The sequence below is a fragment of the Mytilus trossulus genome, chromosome 10 (assembly GCF_036588685.1).
Source record: "Mytilus trossulus isolate FHL-02 chromosome 10, PNRI_Mtr1.1.1.hap1, whole genome shotgun sequence".
NCBI classification, from domain to species: domain Eukaryota; kingdom Metazoa; phylum Mollusca; class Bivalvia; order Mytilida; family Mytilidae; genus Mytilus; species Mytilus trossulus.
In genome coordinates, this window is record NC_086382.1 from 71,930,932 (window position 1) to 71,950,278 (window position 19,347).

Below are 19,347 nucleotides of genomic sequence, written 5' to 3' on the forward strand. Positions count from 1 at the left end.
GAATTGAATGAGTGATGTTGGTATATTTATAAGTGGTAAACATTCATTTGTATTGAGGACCATACATTATTGTTCAATTGTTAAGGCATAAAAGTAGATGTTTTTAATTTAATAGAAAATCATACAAATGCATTGATCTTTAGTTTATATATTTTTTACTTCGTTACTTGTCATAACGTTTGTTTAACCGTTTGTCGTGTTTTATTTATCAGCTCTTTAACATTAATTTATTGTTTTGGACATACAGTAAAATTGGCCTCGAGCATCACTGAATAGACAATGTTTTTGGAAATATGGATCTGGTATAGTATATTTCATATCGTTTTATGTTAATTATTAGTTCTTAAGCTGTACAACAACACTTTAATGACAAATCCGGCCACCAATATACATTTTCATGAGGTCTTCGAATTTAAGGATACCGCATTAGTTGGCCATCACAGATCGTTATTCAAAAACGTTTCAAGCTAAGTATATTGTATTTTTTGTCTGAAGGTCTTGTTTTGGTTTTTAGTTGCATTTTAACATCATAATCTTATACTTTGGTATTTGATAGTTGTCTCATTGACAATCATAAAACATAGTATCATTATTTTTATACCCCATTCCATATTTACTAATACAAAAAAGTAAAATCACAAAAATACTGAACTTAGGGGAAAATCCATTCGACAAATCCATAATCACATGGCAAAATCAAATAACAAAACGCATCAAAAACGTATGGACACGAACTGTCATATTCCTGACTTGGTACAGGCATTTTCATAGGTAGAACATGGTGGATTAAACCTGGTTCTATAGCGCTAACCCTCTCACTTTAATGACAGTCTCATCAAATTCCGTACCATTATTCATTTTTATACATCATAACACCTGCTGTTCTTTATATTAACACACATGAATATTTGTTGATTGAATCTCTTACTGTCAGAAAAAATAAGTGTGTACACAAATTGTCAATACATCAAAATTGATAATGATAGGTAAACTCAATCTATGAAAAATCTTATTTAAAAATCAAAAGTAATGTATACTTGTATTCCTCAAATAAGTTACTTATTAAAGGGAGGCAATCATAATTGAGAATAGCAAGTATTGATATGTGGTTTTCCACTTTTCATCTAGATTATTGTATTCACGTTTTATGGGCTATGTTCTGATTGACTGATTCATATGTTCATTGCCAGAAGTGATTGTAATGTTTTATTAACACTATTTTTCATACGAATTTTTTGACACATTTGTATAAAAATAGGATACGACAGATCTATGATTTTTATTTAATTTTGGAATAGATATATTTAAACAGTTTCAGTAAAGGTATCAATCAAACAGGGAAGGTTAACGAAAAAGAAGGATAACGGGAATGATTATGTCTGATATTCATATGATGAAGACAATTTTTCAATAAGTTTAATTAAAGTCTGGAGCTGGCATGTCAGTTAACTGCTAGAAGTCTCTTGTTAGTTATGTATTATTTTCATTTTGTTTATCTTTTTTTGTTAGATCTTCTGACATCATACTCAGACTTCTATTGAACTGAATTTTAATGTGCGTATTGTTATGCGTTTACTTTTCTACATTGGCTAGAGGTATAGGGGGAGGGTTGAGAACTCACAAACATGTTTAACCCCGCCGCATTTTTACGCCTGTCCCAAGTCAGGAGCCTCTGGCCTTTGTTAGTCTTGTATTATTTTAATTATGGTTTCTTGTGTACAATTTGGAAATTAGTATGGCGTTCATTATCACTGAACTAGTTTATATTTGTTTTGGGGCCAGCTGAAGGACGCCTCCGGTGCGAGAATTTCTCACTGCATTGAAGACCTGTTGGTGAACTGCTGCTGTTGTTTTTTTCTTTGGTCAGGTTGTTGTCTCTTTGACACATTCTCCGTTTCCATTCTTAATTTTATTTAGCAAATATGACAATTATGAATAATAATCTGAAAAATCTATGCAACCAATGTCGTCTATATCATGTATATCGTCTAATATAGTCATCGTAGAGCAGCAGAATAATATTATACGGATGGACAAATAACAAAAACATTTAACCTGAAACGAAATAGTGATCTGCGCTTCTTTTGGAGGTTTAAATCAATTGAACATAACATTTTCAACCTTAAAGTAATTAAAGTGTTGATTTGATATTCCGTGTGATATCAGTGCAGTTGAGGTGGTCAAGTAAGTTCAGTTGATTGACTTTAGAAATGTTATGCTTTCAGTTCAATTCATTTTAGAATTTCTATACGATCATTGCAATACTATTGAGATATTCCGTGAGTCAATTAGGCATAGTTTGGAAGATTTTTTATGCAAATAATTCAACTAGTCTGAATAATTCTTAAAATAGTTTTTACATTTCGACACATTCCCAATTTCCATTCTGAATTTGCCATAGGAACAATGCCGTATTTGGCGGGACCTTTTCGACTTTTGATCTTCAGTGCTGTACAACTTTGTACTTTTTTCTCTTTCGATCTTTTATATCTGGGCGTCACTGGTGAGTCTTGTGTGGACAAGGCGCGTTTTTGGCGTATTGAATTTTAAACCTGATGCTTTTTGTTATCTATTAATCATGTTTTTCTTTGTCTAATATGTTCTATTTATTTGTATTGTAGTCCTGTAATATTATGTTGTCATTTCAATGTTATATTTAACTTTGCCATTAAAGTGCGAGGTTTGGCATGCCATAAAACCAGGTTCAACCCACCACTTTTATTCCCCTTTAAAAGTGTCCTGTACCAAGTCAGGAAGATGTTCATTGTTATATTATTGTTCGTTTCTCTGTGTGTTGCATTTTAACATTGAGTCGTTTGTGTTTCCTCTTATTTTTGAGATATTGAGATAAGACGTGGCACGGTACTTGTCTATCCCAAATTCATGTGTTTGGTTTTCATGTTATATTTGTTATTCTCGTGGTGTTTTGTCTGATGCTTGGTCCGTTTCTGTGTATGTTGCGTTTCGGTGTTGTGTCGTTGTTCTCCTCTTATATTTAATGCGTTTCGCTCGGTTTTGGTTTGTTACCCCGATTTTATTTTTTGACCATGGATTTATGAGTTTTGAACAGCGGTATACTACTGTTGCCTTTATTTATATGTCAAATATATTCAAATGATAATTTTGGCCAAAGTTTGGTCAAATGCGGGACATATTTACTACCTCCCTTTGTGCAATATTTGACTGTAAAGAAATGCAGATTGTGGCCAGAAAAAGAAATTTGATATCAAACCTATGGAAGATACTTAACTTTTGCATGTGTACATATATGACACAAACATTATGCTAAACTTGTACGAAAGCAATAAAAAAAGGTATGGTAAAATGTATAAGGTAAAAATATTGCTATTATAACTCTTTATTTATTGTTTTTGAAATACATGTATGGTGAACAATTATTTGGTATGTCTGTTTAAAGATTTGTTTTTCAAATCTCCAAAACAATTGTTTTTATGATGTTTTTAAAACAAACAATTGCAAAGCCAATCAAATTTTTTTGGGAAAAGATAAAACTACAAACTTTGTTATATGCAACGTATTAAAGATATAAGAATTATTAAAATTTAGTACGCCATTATTAACATGTTTTATATAATACATGTTCTTTTTTAAAATAGGACTGTATAAATGTATCTTTTCTGTCGTCTAAGAACAATTGCATACTTTTGTAGCTGTGAAACTGTATATATAAAAAGAAGATGCGGTATGATTGCCAATGAGACTCCACAAGAGAAAGAGACAAAAATGACACAGAAATTATATATAAAAAAGAAGATGTGGTATGATTGCCAATGAAACAACTATCCACAAAAGACCAGATCATTAATTATGATAATTAAATAAGTAGACAGCTCTCTCACAAGCAAAATAACCCTTAACTGTAAAAGTATAAGGGCATGCACTACAGGCACGGGGACACATTCTACTGAATCCACACAGCACGAGTAACAAACCCTGCAGACAATATAAAAAAGAAGATGTGGTATGATTGCCTATGAGAGACAACTATCCACAAAAGACCAGATCATTAATTATGATAATTGAATAAGTAGACAGCTCTATCATAAGCAAAAAACCCCTAACTGTAAAAATATAAGGGAATACAATACAGGCATGGGAACATATTCTACTGAATCCACACAGCACGAGTAAAAAACCCTGCAGAAAATATAAAAAAGAAGATGTGGTATGATTGCCAATGAGACAACTATCCACAAAAGACCAGATCATTAATTATGATAATTGAATAAGAAGACAGCTCTCTCACAAGCAAAAAATCCCTAACTGTAAAAATATAAGGGCATACACTATATATACATTAAATTTTAAGTTTTACTTAGGAAAGTTTAATATTGATATTAATGATAGACTCTCCTTTCTAAATAGCGAGACTTTTCAAGAATAATGTAACTTTGACCATATATTGGATGGAACAGGAAAGCAGAATAGAAAAAGATTATTCCTTTTAAGTCTTAATCATTTATACAAACAGAGTGCACTTTCAAGTTAGACTTATCCTGTTTATACTAAATACTTCCTGGAATTATTGATGGAAACAAGATGGTTAATTTGTAAAAAGCGCATCATTTTTGTTGTTGTTATGATTAAAGACGACTTGTTCCATAAATAAACCTAGTCTGGAAAAATTATTTCATAATTAGATAAGATTCAACCTTTACAACAAGAATATCTCAACTAAAAAACTTAAAACTTAAATAGAAGGAATATTCAATGCAGCATAAGATTATAATATAACGGAGGAAAAGACGAGATTTTACTTTTGCATGTTTTAATCATGTCGATTATTTTTATAGTATACATGTATATGAGCAGTTACTATATATTCGGAATCAGTGTTAAAAAAATTGATACAAATGACAAATACTGCCTCAAAATTAAAGAGTCCGTCCAAGTGAGACATCTCATTTTCTTCGTGTAAAAGGTTTTAACTGATTTAGTAAATAAAAATGCTCCGATTCAGACTAAAATATGAAAAATCTATCAAATATGCCAAAAATTGTCACTTTTCAGATGTTTTTTTGTAAAAAATGAAAGTGGCCGTATCCGTGTTCATCCTCAATCTTCATATATACTATGTATTATCGTCAAATACAACTTACATTTCAATATGAAGAATGAACACAAATGCGGCCACTTTCATTTAAGACGGAAACCGTCTAAACTTTAACTAAAAGGCTAAAAATTGTGAAGATTTCCGTAATTTAGCATGACGTAATGATGCTTGTACCCGATATATGTGCATTGTATTGTCAAAAACTAACATATTTATGAAGCAGAAGCATTCTACATTTCAATGAATAACAAACAGTTTACATTTTAACAATTTTGTAAAACTGCTATATTTTTGGGCCAAATAGGGATCTTACTGAACCTACTCCTTTAGTTTGACAAGGCAAATAATTAACAGATGTACATGTATAGAAATTTTGCTTCATATTAATAGACTATAACAAATCATATGAAAGTGGCCAGTTTATGTTTTGATATTGATCCTTAATTTGCCAAACGACGCATATATGAACTAATTTTATAGTATGAATCTATTGTGGATGAAAGTCTTCTAAAGAACATATATCTTCCATTTTATTTAGAATTTATAAGATTTTACGAGATTATAAAATGAAGTAAACATAAATATGAAATTAAAAATGTTGTGATTCATTTTCTTTTGACATACGTGAAAAGTCGTCGATAATAAAGTGAGCCAAACACATATTAGAACCTACACACATTTTTGTTTCAATCATACACTTTACAAAGGACAAGATACGATAAGGCCCGTTTATGGCCCCCTTATTTTTTCATTTTTCATTTGAAAAGCTACTTACCACGATAAAATATTCCCTAATGTTTAAAGTTTGTTAAAATGAACTTTAAAACCAGCAAACAGTGTTATGTATGTTTTGTCGATATGTTAAATAAAAGCCACACACAAAAAAGAAAGTTGGAAAAATTTAGTTGTTGTTAGTATTCATTTTTTCATTAAGTGTACATTATATAACATGTATTAGTACAAAATGAATAATTGAATTTTATTTCAGCGACCTATTTCAGAATGGTTACTGATACATTGTACAAATGTTGTAGAAAGAATCCACGGTTGATCAATAGACTTAATTTATTATACCTCAGTATAGTTTTTTCTATATAACAAATAATGAAAATACTGTTTCATGCTTATTTTTCATTGGATAATGATATCATTGACTATTGGCTTGGCAACGCCAAACTTAAATATTGTGAAAGGTATAATCTGTTCGTGTCGATTGTAATTTTACTTACAAGAAGCACATATAAAAAAGAAAAAATATTTGCGCGCATTTTTCAAAGATCTAAAAAATAGTACCTTATTCCTAATATGGGTTCGGTCGTCACATTCGAAGGGTGAATTTGCGTTTGGTGTACTTTAGCATAAATTTATGCACGGAATATTTAACACAAGTATTTCTAGTCTTGATTGCAATTGATGAAATATTTACAAATACAAGAAGAACTTTAAAAAAAGAATACGTATTGTTCATCTTGTGCATGTCAAGTTATGTGACATTTTTTTTCTTTTCTTTCAGATTATATATGTGCACTTTTAAAAAATTAGTTAATTTGGTATATAATAACAGTAAATGACTGTGTTTTTTTTTGGTATAATAAAACACCTGATGACTGGTTGTGCGCGTAATGGCAAGTTTGTTGTCCCTTCGCATACCAACTATTTCTCTCGGCTTTGCCCAGATAAATAATTGGTATCTCAGGGACAACAAACTTGCTATTACCCTCACACCCAGTCAATAGGTGTATATTATATAATTAAACATAGTCAAACAACCCTATATGTGTCTATATTTTTGAATTTAGCAATTACAACTCCCAGGTTTAGTATCATTGCTTATCATATTCTACAAATTGCTGTTCCTATACATCGAGATACTATGAATATCTGTAAACTTCATTGAATACTTAAAATAGAATTTCAGAAAATGGACGGAATACGATTATCCAAGATGACAAGACGTCACGTGCACATGTGCTGGGCCTGTTAAACGTGACGATGTCTTTCAACAAGACACACAAGTTATTTCTGTTCAGAATCACTAACCTACCATGCATACCATCATGACATTACGTCCAATACAATTGATAATGGAGTCTGTTCTATAATAGAAAGAAAAGATGACGCATGGAATCGTAGGCTTACCTAAATTGTATAGAAATTTGTTTAAGGTAAGTATTAAGTATTTAAAGGTTCGGTGCAATGGCAACAAAATTGTATCAAAATACAAACTCTCGTCAATAACCGGAAAGAATCCTTTTGTTAACTTCAATTTTGAAATGTGGTCTATTGGACTATAATTTGAACGACAAATAGTTTCATACATATCATACTATTTCATAAACGAACATTATGTGTTCATCCGCTACTCCAAGAGGGCATTTCGCTTCACAGTTCTGTCCCAGAATCAATGAAAATCCGCTCGGATTGAACGATGTGGATACCCAACACTCTCCCCAGAATTCTATTCCGAAATATTTGTAGCTGGTGTTATGAGCAAGATTTGCACATGCATCAATAGTGAGTTGTAAGTTGTACCAATCTATAGTAGGCCTTAGATCTGACAACCATGTTGGTAAAGGATTTGGATTTCCCCCAGCACTGAAGCATCCAACTGGTTGATAGTCAAAAGTAGCCATTGTAACTAAAATTAAATTGCAAACGTATTATTAACAACATAATAAAAAAGACATCAACACATTGTTTAAGCACTCTGAATGCTCGTTTACATTTTAATATTTTTATTTTGAAATCTGAAGTTTCTTTCAATTACGAATTTGCTTATACATGTTATAACCACTTCATTTGATTTTATTGGTTGATTGTTTGATGTTTAATTTCATTTGAACTGTGGTGGATAGTTGTCGCATTGGCAATAACACCACATCTCCTTATTTATATATTGTTAAAATAGCAGTTATCTAACTAAACATGCAAACTTAACCTATATACACCAAACCAGAGTTCTAATTAAGAATTTGAGCAAGTCTGACAAGGGTTCAATTTTTCTCCTCTTTTTATTGTATTCGACAAGTGAACTTGTAGACGGGTTATCCCCCTTGGCACATTCCCTATTTACATTTGTAAAATATTTTGTGTCGCTGATACAAATCAGATCATGTTAGTTTATTATATATACCTTCCAGTACTTAAGAATTGAATGCTTCTTTTTGTAACCTCATTGGATGGTAAAAGCGTTGACCGAAATAAATTTTGTATGAAGCGCTTCTGGCGCTTCATTCTAAAAAAAATTCGTACGGCCAACGCTTTTACAACCCTATGAAGTTACAAAAAGAAGCAGTCAATTCTTATAATTACATTTTTAGCTAGGATCATGAAATACGAATTTTATCATTTTTTTTATTTGATTCACCTGTGCACTTTATTGTGGGACCTCGTGTTATCGATCATGAATGATAATTATATTTGTGTAATGCATTTGCTTAAGGAAAAACACGTGATGTGCTGTTAGCCTATCATAATATTGTATTATAATGAAACATACATCAAATGTAATTATAAAAAAATATTGACCTATTATAATATTTTAATTTTTAAAACAATATCGACAAGCCCGGAAACAATGCTTCATCTTATGAACATGATGAATATGAGTACAATTATGGTTATTTTGTAAGGTAGTATTACGACTGGCAAAGAAACACCCTTTTAGAGTTATGTGGTGTTTACTTTTTATAAAATGTTATGCATTTTTCTATTTATTTTTCTATAAACTAAAGACTTACACTGATTGAAACGATGGTTTGAAATTTAAAACTAGTGCATTTTATTATTATCACATAAACGGTACCTATTTTTCTGCACCAGATGCACATGTTGACAATGAATGTCTCTGCATTGTATCATGTTGTATTGCATGTGATTATTTCTTCATCTATAAATTTTGACAGCAGACAGTTTTTTATATCATTAAGATGTGAATATATTTGTACAGATTGTCATCTCGATGAATATTTTGGTTAATATCATTGGATTTAATTTATGTATTTCAACAGACAACTTACATTTTGACTGTATGCAGTTTGTACATCCATCAGTCGGTACACACACTACGGAAACCACACATTGGTGAGGTGTGCTAAGTCCGTACGGATTTGGTTCACACACTAGATCATCTGCACATGTATGTCCAGCACACCGACCCAATAATTTCTATAATACAGACAATATGTGATGGAAATGGCTGTTTAACTTTAAACAAAAGCTAGTGGTTACACAACAAAATATAATGAAAGGAACAGTTATATTAAATTGAAACTATCAAGAACAAATTTTAACTATGACAGCTTACAACCCCATGTTTCTGTGTAATTGGTTTTGTCAGGTGTATGTAGTGAATCAGTGTCATATTTCTTTTTTGTTCATAGTACTGTAAAAGGCAGATGCTTCATGTCAATTATAAAGTTTGTTTTACCTCACAATAACAAAACAAACGTCAATTAAACAAATAATATGGTAAAACGAAAATAATTGCACGTCTCCTAGTTCATATGTGCTGCAATTTGGTCGAACACAATTCATCAAATTTGATTTTGATGCTGCCAAAGTGGTTCAATGTTGTCATAATAATCAAAAAAACAAATTCACTTGCTAAAATTCAGCATTTTCAACATAACAAAATGCCTGTACAAAGACAGGAATCTGAGAGTTGTTATCCACTCGTTTTATGTTATTGTGCTTTTGATTTTGCCGTTTGATTATTTTCCGTTTTGAATATTCGTCGAATTTCGGATTTTTTTTTATTCTTATTTTTTTTAAATTGAGTAAATTGACCTCATTGAACCCATTTTCATGTAACATCAAATCATTGTGTAAAGATTTGTTGCCTATGCTTTTGTCGTGTTCAGCCTTTAACAGGGAAATCATGTCATTAATAGAAGTGAAACAAAGGGCAATTATTGTATTTACTAATTAGATACAATTAGACACACACAATCATTCTTAAACAGATTAAAACGACAGTTATTTTCTAACCTATAACAAACATAGAGTAATCCAATTGCACAAGGTCACACGAATAATATTTTTGTTATTGCTTATATCGTATAAAAATGCCCGTCGGCAGTCTTCGGATGCAATATCGATAGTTCATTGGATGTCGTCTAGACTAAAATGCGACTGAAATATACACGAAATATATATATAGTATCGAGTACTTGAATTTATAACTATTTATTTAAGACTTATTATAATTTGGATACACGCTTTAGTATGTTAAAAATCAAATACTAATACTAGCATTTGAGTAAAATCGGTAAATATAACTTTCACAGTTTTGCCCCTTTATATCACATGTATCTTTACCATACCTCTACAATTTAATGAGAACGTAATAAATTATCTTTGCTTTCTTACGTAAATTAAACAACAGCTTTAAGAACTACTATAAACCAACTTATTTTTGCGGACACCTTATTTCGCGTTTAACCGTTTCTTTTCGACTTTGCGGCTGCTTTTTTTCGCGATGTTCTCATATTATTGATGGATTTATATAGTATAAGTTAGAAGTTTCACATATAAGCGACGATTTATATTCGCGTTATATTTCTACTCGCAGACAGTTGCAAAAATAAAACTTTCGCGAAAATAAATTGGTTAACACTATGTTTACCGTACCTCGTCAATGCCATCAATACTGTAATACTGTGTGGAGTCTGTTGACGCTGTCAGGGAAGCTGATTTTGTATTGTGGTCCTCACTATTCAGTTGACAATCAGATGTATCTGTGTTGTAGTTGATAGATTTACATTTTCGTTGTTTGAGACATCTTATCAAACAGAAAGTTTTGTCAGGTTGAATATTGGTTTCATAAACAAAGTTTTCCAAAAATTTATCTCTTAATGACAGTTGCAGTAATGGTAAATATACGATTTCACAATTTTCTGCAAATTCAGCAGCACTTACTGAACCCAGAAAGAGACCACAACACAGAATTATATTCATTTTTGAATTGAACTGCTTATAATCCATTTTACATTACTTACATTAACAGTTTGGCATTCTGTAATATTCGGTTTGGTCCTATATATCTGACAGTAAGACGTATCATTCTCCAAAAGTGAGTGTATAAACCTGTGAAAACTACTAATAATATTCCTAAAATAACATTTGCATTGTACGTAACAAGTTCCACACCGGGGATTGTCTAATAGTTACCGTATCATCTATGGACTATTTTTATATAGTTTTATTTTAATTGCAATATTTAGCAAATGCATTAGGGGAAGAGATAGATCAATTTTATCATTGTCATAGTACAGCCTTTGGCATTAAATTCCCATTAGAAAATCAAACATCATGCTCTCAGCAACATATTTTAATATTTGTATTATTGAATTGTATAGCAAGTAGACAAAAGTGTATTGGTTTTTGAAGCACTAGATGCAGCATGCCAAGTTGATAAATCACAAAAAGAGTGATCTAGTATTCGACTTTTAAACTGTAACCAACTTTTCAATAAGTTATATGTTGTCTAGGAAAAATCATCGAAATAGTACAGTGAAATAATGTTTTCTACTATGAGTTTAGAACATAATGACACTGTACTAAATTAATATAACACAGCCTTTTGAGACAACCCACACCAGACAATATAAGATTTATAGTAGTATGATACCACTTTATGATTGAAGCGTTTTGATCATTCTAACTGTATAATCAGTCAAATCAAGTTAACCTACATAATTTATTAACCGATATATTATGCTGAATTCAAGTCATTTAGCTGATGTTTCCCTTGTGAACTTGAACTCCATCAGCAGTGGTTTTTACGCAATGTTAGTTATATATAATTAAAGCACGATACACATATGTATCATAAAAATTTTGTAAAGCAGCTTTAGTTCACTGTGAATCTATATATTGCTAAACTTGTTGTCTAGAATCCAACAAATATGAAGTAAAGGACATGTGTTAATTACATTTAAGTAAATGAGACAATTACGCAGTTAAAAAAAAGATAGAGACATATAGAGCACAGCAGACAGTTTCAACAAAACACTAATGTTCCTACAGTCTGCATCAAATAAGAATATATCAAAGATCTGCCCTCGAAATGTGACGTTAGCATCTTTCTTTTTGTTTTAATTTAGACATTTTACATATAATGCAGATCTAAAGCAAAATTTAGATATAAATGTTTGTAATAGCAAAATTTATTTTTGATTGTATTGGGAACATCCCTCACTCAACGTATTAAAAATAGTACATGAAGTATGATTTATTGTGGTGTCATAATAGATGACCACAACTGTATGAATAGGTTTTAGTAAATGCAACAATTATATATATTAAGCTGAAAATTTTATGCCAACAATGTTGTCTATATCTTCTTTTTAAGTCATCGTAGAGCAGCATAATATACAGATGGAAAGAGAACAAATACATTTAACCTCAAACGGGATTCTTCTTTTCGAGGATTCATTATTTTGCGTTTAGCACTTTCTAGCCCATTTCACGGCGATTTAATATTGCGATTCTCAAGTTTCCTTGGTGTAGTTTAGTAATGAAAAATCCAAATTTTACAAATTCGCGAAGATTTCTATTCGCGTATTTTTTTCTATTCGCGAATATTAGTTGGTTTACAGTAATGATCTGCACTCATTCTAAAACTCTAAACCAATTGAAAATAACATTATCAACCTTAAAGTAAATCAGGTGCTGATTTGATTTTCCGTGTGATATCAGTGCAGTTGAGGTATTCTTTGTAGTCAATTTAGTACAGTTGCTTGAGTTTAGATATGTCATGCAGTTAGTTAAATACATTTCAGAATTGCTATGCTGTCATTGCAATACTATTAAGATATTCCGTGAGTCAATGAGGTATTGTTTGGAAGATACTCCTTGCACTTTATTCAACTAGTTTGAATAATTCTTATATTCAGTCATGTTCTATTGAAATAGTTCTTGCATTTTGCTGTCAAATATTTACTGCTGAATCATTTGTTGCAGTCATTTCAGTACTGTTCAATAGTGTCTTTACAGTTCATTTAGTACTGCTCCATAGCAATTTAATAATAAAAAAAAGGATAGCAAAGGTACCAGGATTATGATTTATACGCAAGAAGCGCGTTTCGTCTACATAAGACTCAACAGAGACGCTCATATCAAAACAGTGAAAAAGCCAAAAACGTATACTTCAGGTGAATGGTCTGCATAGTACTGTTAAAACCACTGTAGATAGAATTGTTAAAACATTGTTTTTTTTTCTTTAAATCATTCATTTGAATTGATGACTATACATAATTAATCGATTGTCTCAAGGTAGATTCATGGTATACCGCCATCTTGGATTGTACAATCACAGTACAAAATTGGTCTAGTTACTTGCCTAAATCTGCAAATTTGGAGACAGATTTGCAATTCAATGGTTAGAATGTTTTTTTCTTTTTAAAGAAAACTTGTTAATTAATTGTATTATACAAAACATTTTAACAAAATTCAATTTTTTTGGTTTAAATATCATTTTTTTCAAATGAGCCATTCAGGGGGAGATAACTCTTTTAGTACAAAATTTATACTTGGCTAATAGGGATTTTTTTTTATTTTTAGTTGTAGCAAGGAAACAAGTTCGGTGATACCATCTTTTCTTTTTATTTTCTTAAAACATATTATGAAACCTTTCTTCTCACAATATATTTCAAAATTCTATCTCATTGAATTTTTTTTAAGCACACTAATGTGTTTTTTCATGAACAAACTAACCAAATTCTGGCAATTTTCAACGACTCATAGCTGGAAAAACAGCACGGTGACCCATACTTTTTATTGATTTTTTTATAAGAGCATAGTAAAATCTTAATTTTGGAAACTTATAAAAAAAAACTGTCTCAAAAAATATATACTTGTGATCTACCTTAACTTAAAAGTATATGTATTTTAATTAAATAGAAAAAAAACCAATTGAATTGATCTTTTTAGTTTATATATTTATTACTTCGTTACTTGTAATATCGTTTGTTTAACCGTTTGTCGTTTTTGTTTTATTAGCTCTTGAACATCAATGTTTAGTTTTTTGGACTTCCTGATGAGTTGGCCTCAAGCATCCACATTATCACTAAAGAGACATTGATTTTGGAAATATACATCTGGTATAGGATAATGGATGTCTATTATGTTAACACTGGATCAATATAAGTACTACAGGTGTATTATAAATGACCATAATTCAAAGTTCAACTTCTAATAATCAACCTCCATCAATCAGTAGCATTATTCATTTGTATAAATCATAACACTTGCTGTTCTTAATATAAAACAAACATAAAGTTTTGTTGATTGCACCTCTTACTGTCAGGAACAAATAAGTGTCAACACAATTTGTCAATACAGCAAAATTGATAATGATAGGTAAACTCAATCTATGAAAAATCGTAAAAATCAAACCTAATGTATACTTTTATTCGTCAAATATTCGACTTATATTTTTCTGATTTAACATGGAGATGAAGGGAGGCAATCACAATTTAGAATGGCAATTATTTATATGAGGTTTTCTCCTAACAATCTATATCATTGTGTATAATAGTTTTATGGGCTATTTTCTTATTGACTGTTTCGTATGTTCATTACCTGAAATTATTGTAATGTTTACAAACACTTCCTATGGCCATACAAACTTTTGGACTTATTCTTAATAAAAAAATATGATACGACAGAAATACAATTCTTATTTCGTTTCGGAAAAAGTATCAATCAAACATACTAATATTTGCCAAATTGTGGTCAATAATGTACTTACCTTTGTGCAATATTTGATTTGACCACAACTATTTTTTTAATTTAATCTTTTTAACTCCTGGATTTCAAACCGTCGATACTGATTATATACATATGTACATATATGACACAAACATTAAGCTAAATTTGTAAGACAGCAAGGACAAAGGGATGGTTAAATTCATGAGGTTGAACATTATTTTGTTCTCTCCTATCTGTAATACATTGCTATTATAACTCTTAATTTTGGTTATTTGAATATGGTGGTTGTCGGTTGTTTATGTGTTACATACTTGTTTTTCGTTCATTTTTTTATACAAATAAGGCCGTCAGTTTTGACTTGTTTTACATTGTGATATCGGGGCATTTTATAGCTGACTATGTGGTATGGGCTTTGCTCATTGTTGAAGGCCGTACGATGACCTATAGTTGTTAATGTTTGTGTCATTTTGGTCTCTTGTGGACAGTTGTCTCATTGGCAATCATACCACATCTTCTTTTAAATATTACCCATAATTGGCACAACTTTTGGAATTTTGGGTATTTAATGCTCGTCAACTTTGTACTTGGTTGGCATTATAGTCATTTTGATCTGAGCATCTCTGATGAGTTTTATGTAGACGAAACGCGCGTAAGGCTTATTAAATTATAAGCATGGTACCTTTGATAACTAGTATAAACAATACTATAATACATGTTTCTTTTGTGTATTCTTTATTCTGCCGTCTTAGCACAATTGCAAAATTTTGTAGCTGTGCATCTGTAAAGATACATCGCATTCAATCTCTTTCTTTGGAAAGTTTAATATTGAAATTAATGATAAACTCTTCTTTCTGACTTGCGAAACTAATAAAAAAATAATGTAACTTTCACCATATATTTGAGGTAACAGGAAAGCAGACTAGAAATAGATTATTCCTTTTAAGTTTTAATCATTGATACAAACAGAGTGCATTTTCAAGCTAGACTAATCCTGTCAATACTAAATACTTCCTGGAATTATTGATTGAAACAAGATGTTTAACTTGTAAAAAGCGCATCATTTTTTTGTTATGATTAAAGATGTCTTGTTCCATAAATAAACCTAGTCTGGAAAAAGCATTCCATAATTAAATAAAAAACAACCTTTTGAACAAGCATAACTTAAACATTTTCTATGAAAAAAATAACGTAGATACTATGCAACATAAGTTTATAATCTAATGGAAAAAAAGGTAATTATAATTTGGATGTTTTCATTATGTCGATTATTCTTTTTTATTGTATTGATATATATGAGCAGTAACCGAATATCCAGATTAAGGGTTAAACAATTTGATACACATGGCACAATACTGACTAAAAAATAAATAGTTCGTCTGAGTAAGACATCTCACTTTCCTCGAGTAAATATATTTTGCTTATGATATGTGTACAAAATGCAAATCGGCAGCTGGAATTAGGATATTTTTTGTCTATTTTTGAAGAAAATGCTAATAAAAATGATTCTTTGTTTCATGTCAAGAAATGTATATCTTATTTTTTTTACATTATTTTGAAAAGGAACACCAATTTACAATTTTTGTCAATTCGGGGACCAAATAATGACATCGGTATATCTTATTAACAATTATAAAAAAAATATAGAAATCAAAAAACATAAAGGGTATAAGTAAATCCAACATAAACTAGAATTGAAAATAAAACAAAAAAATAACTGATAGTCTTTTGTAGAGCATTACTAACAGTTGTTGTCTGTGACGTGTAAGTATATATGAAAGTGTTTAACGACCTTGACTGGCTTTAAGCCCTCGACGATCGGCTCGATGCCCGAAGGCGTTTGGTGAGCTTTAACATATTTTGATGCCGTGAATCAGGAACAAGTAGTGGAGGTCGCAATATGTAGGCCGCCATCTTGCTTTTGTTGAGTAATTTTTTCTTTACTATTTTGATGTTATTTCTTCACTAACGGCTGCTTTCAGGGCCAGTATGGTCAGCTTGGCAGCCCGCTAGCCTCGATGATGGAGTACTGGTAGATGAATCGTGGACGTAGTTCTAAAGATGACAAGAAGCGTTATATGGACCAAAGCCGTGAGGCAGTGAAATGAAGGTCGTATAACCCAACAGCATAGGATACAGCCCTCGGACGTTAATCGGCATAAAACTCCCCATGATACAATGGGGACCAAATAATGACATCGATATATCTTATTAACAATTACAAAAAAAATATAGATATCAAAAAACATAAAGGGAATAAGTAAACCCAACATAAACTAGAATTAAAATTAAAACAAAAAATAATTGATAGTCTTTTGGATGATATTTTGGCTCTCAATAATGACGACTTCAGTATGTATATTAATGAAATTTATCCCGGTGAACTTACTTTAAATAAAGCTAATACTAACAATGACCACTGCCCTTTGCTCGATCTTGATATCTATATCACTAACGGAAAGCTGAATACTAAAATGTATGATAAAAGGGATGATTTTTCATTTCCTATCGTTAATTATCCGTTTTTAGATGGTGACGTTCCCTTGTCACCATCTTACGGTGTTTATATATCTCAACTTGTACGATTCGCTCGTGTATGTAACAATGTTTTACATTTTGACGAGAGAAATTTATTTATTACTGAAAAATTATTACACCAGGGTTTTCGATATCACAAACTAGTCAAAACATTTACTAAATTTTATCATCGGTATAAAGACATCATTCGTAAATATAGCTCAACATGCAGAATTTTTATACGTTCAGGTATTTTACATCCAATTTTTTATGAAAATATTCTTTATAAAGCACAAAGGTGTCAGTATTCACCTCATAAACTTACAAAACCTTTGAATAGACTTATTAAGAAGGGATATAATTACGATACTGTTGTCAAGTCATTAAAGATTGCATATGTTGGCGTTAATATTGAGTCACTGATAAGGTCTTTGCGTCGGAACTAAACACATTTATTCTAAAAACAGTTGTTGGCATGACACGGGTTATGTTCTTCTCATAAATGTTATGATGGTATGATACAAAACCCCTTACGGGAAGGATTATGCCTGATGTTCATATGATGAAATCATAATCTTTCAGTCAGTTTAATTGAAGTCTGGAGCTGGCATGTCAGTTAACTGCTAGTAGTCTGTTGTTATTTATGTATTATTGTCATTTGTTTATTTTCTTTGGTTACATCTTCTGACATCAGACTCGGACTTCTCTTGAACTGAATTTTAATGTGCATATTGTTATGCTTTTACTTTTCTACACTGGTTAGAGGTATAGGGGGAGGGTTGAGATCTCACAGACATGTTTAACCCCGCCGCATTTTTGCGCCTGTCCAAAGCCAGGAGCCTCTGGCCTTTGTTAGTCTTGTATTATTTAAATTTTAGTTTCTTGTGTACAATTTGGAAATTAGTATGGCGTTCATTATCACTGAACTAGTATATATTTGTTTAGGGGCCAGCTGAAGGACGCCTCCGGGTGCGGGAATTTCTCGCTACATTGAAGACCTGTTGGTGACCTTCTGCTGTTGTGTTTTTTTTATTTTGGTCGGGTTGTTGTCTCTTTGACACATTCCCCATTTCCATTCTCAATTTTATTTTGTAGAGCATTACTAACAGTTGTTGTCCGTGACGTGTTAGGACAAACCTTTAATGTCGCAATTTGCAATTGCAATATGGAAAGTTTATTTGAGACAGTTCTTGATATTAAGATTAATGATAAACTCTCCTTACTGACTCACAAAACTAATTTAAAATAATGTTTATTCAAGAAACGAAAAAACGTCCTTATAGTGGAAACAAATAGAGCTTTATCTCAAGACAGAGCTATCATTAAAAATAAATCCGTCCTCAATGTATCTACAGGCATGCTGCTGAATCTAGGAAGACGTGTTGATTCATTCGATTTGAGTTTTTATTTTATCATTATTTTTGCACAGTAGCCATACATTCTATTTAACGGTTGAAAACTATGTAAAAGTAAAGACTGTTTTAAATTCATCAACGAAATAAATTGCTACACCAATAAAATTGAATTTGTCTTGAAACGTATACACATTAATTTCTTGATATTAATAATATATCATGTTCATAACAATTGTCCTAACACAACGATAACTTTACATAAACACGGAAAACAGAAATGTCCATAAAAACTCAATTCTTCAAACCAATCCGGTTTTATCCTAATTGAAGCAGTACAAGCTCTTACTTAAGACTTCGAAATTCTCTGTTTAAATGGCGTAGTATAATACAAATATTGTTATGTACAATAATTTAATATTCCGTAATGTACTGTTGTCATTAAATAACAGATTTAACGCCATCTATTCTGATATAAAGTAAAAATGCTTACTATAAATATCTTAATATAAAAAGACTTATTACATCACTGATTTGGATCAAGATTTTACGCCAAAGTTCTTAATTTGACAGCTTAAAAATTAAGTTAATACCTTTATAGAAAGATGTTCATATAACGTCTACAATAAGTCATCTAAGAAAAACATGACATATTTTTTTTAACACTTCACTGTGTCAAACATGCAAACTATT

At 31.0% G+C, this 19,347-nt stretch overlaps 1 protein-coding gene across 1 annotated transcript; it reads right to left on the reverse strand.

The window, feature by feature from the left end:
* Window positions 1-7,273: 7,273 nt before the first annotated feature.
* On the reverse strand, window positions 7,274-11,243 carry LOC134688139 (uncharacterized). The gene is made up of 3 exons (XM_063548611.1): window positions 10,706-11,243; window positions 9,094-9,241; window positions 7,274-7,712 (listed from the first exon to the last, which is right to left on the reverse strand). The coding sequence occupies exons 1-3, from the start codon at window positions 11,057-11,059 to the stop codon at window positions 7,396-7,398; spliced, it is 819 nt and encodes a 272-aa protein (XP_063404681.1). The 5' UTR covers window positions 11,060-11,243; the 3' UTR covers window positions 7,274-7,395.
* Window positions 11,244-19,347: the final 8,104 nt, after the last annotated feature.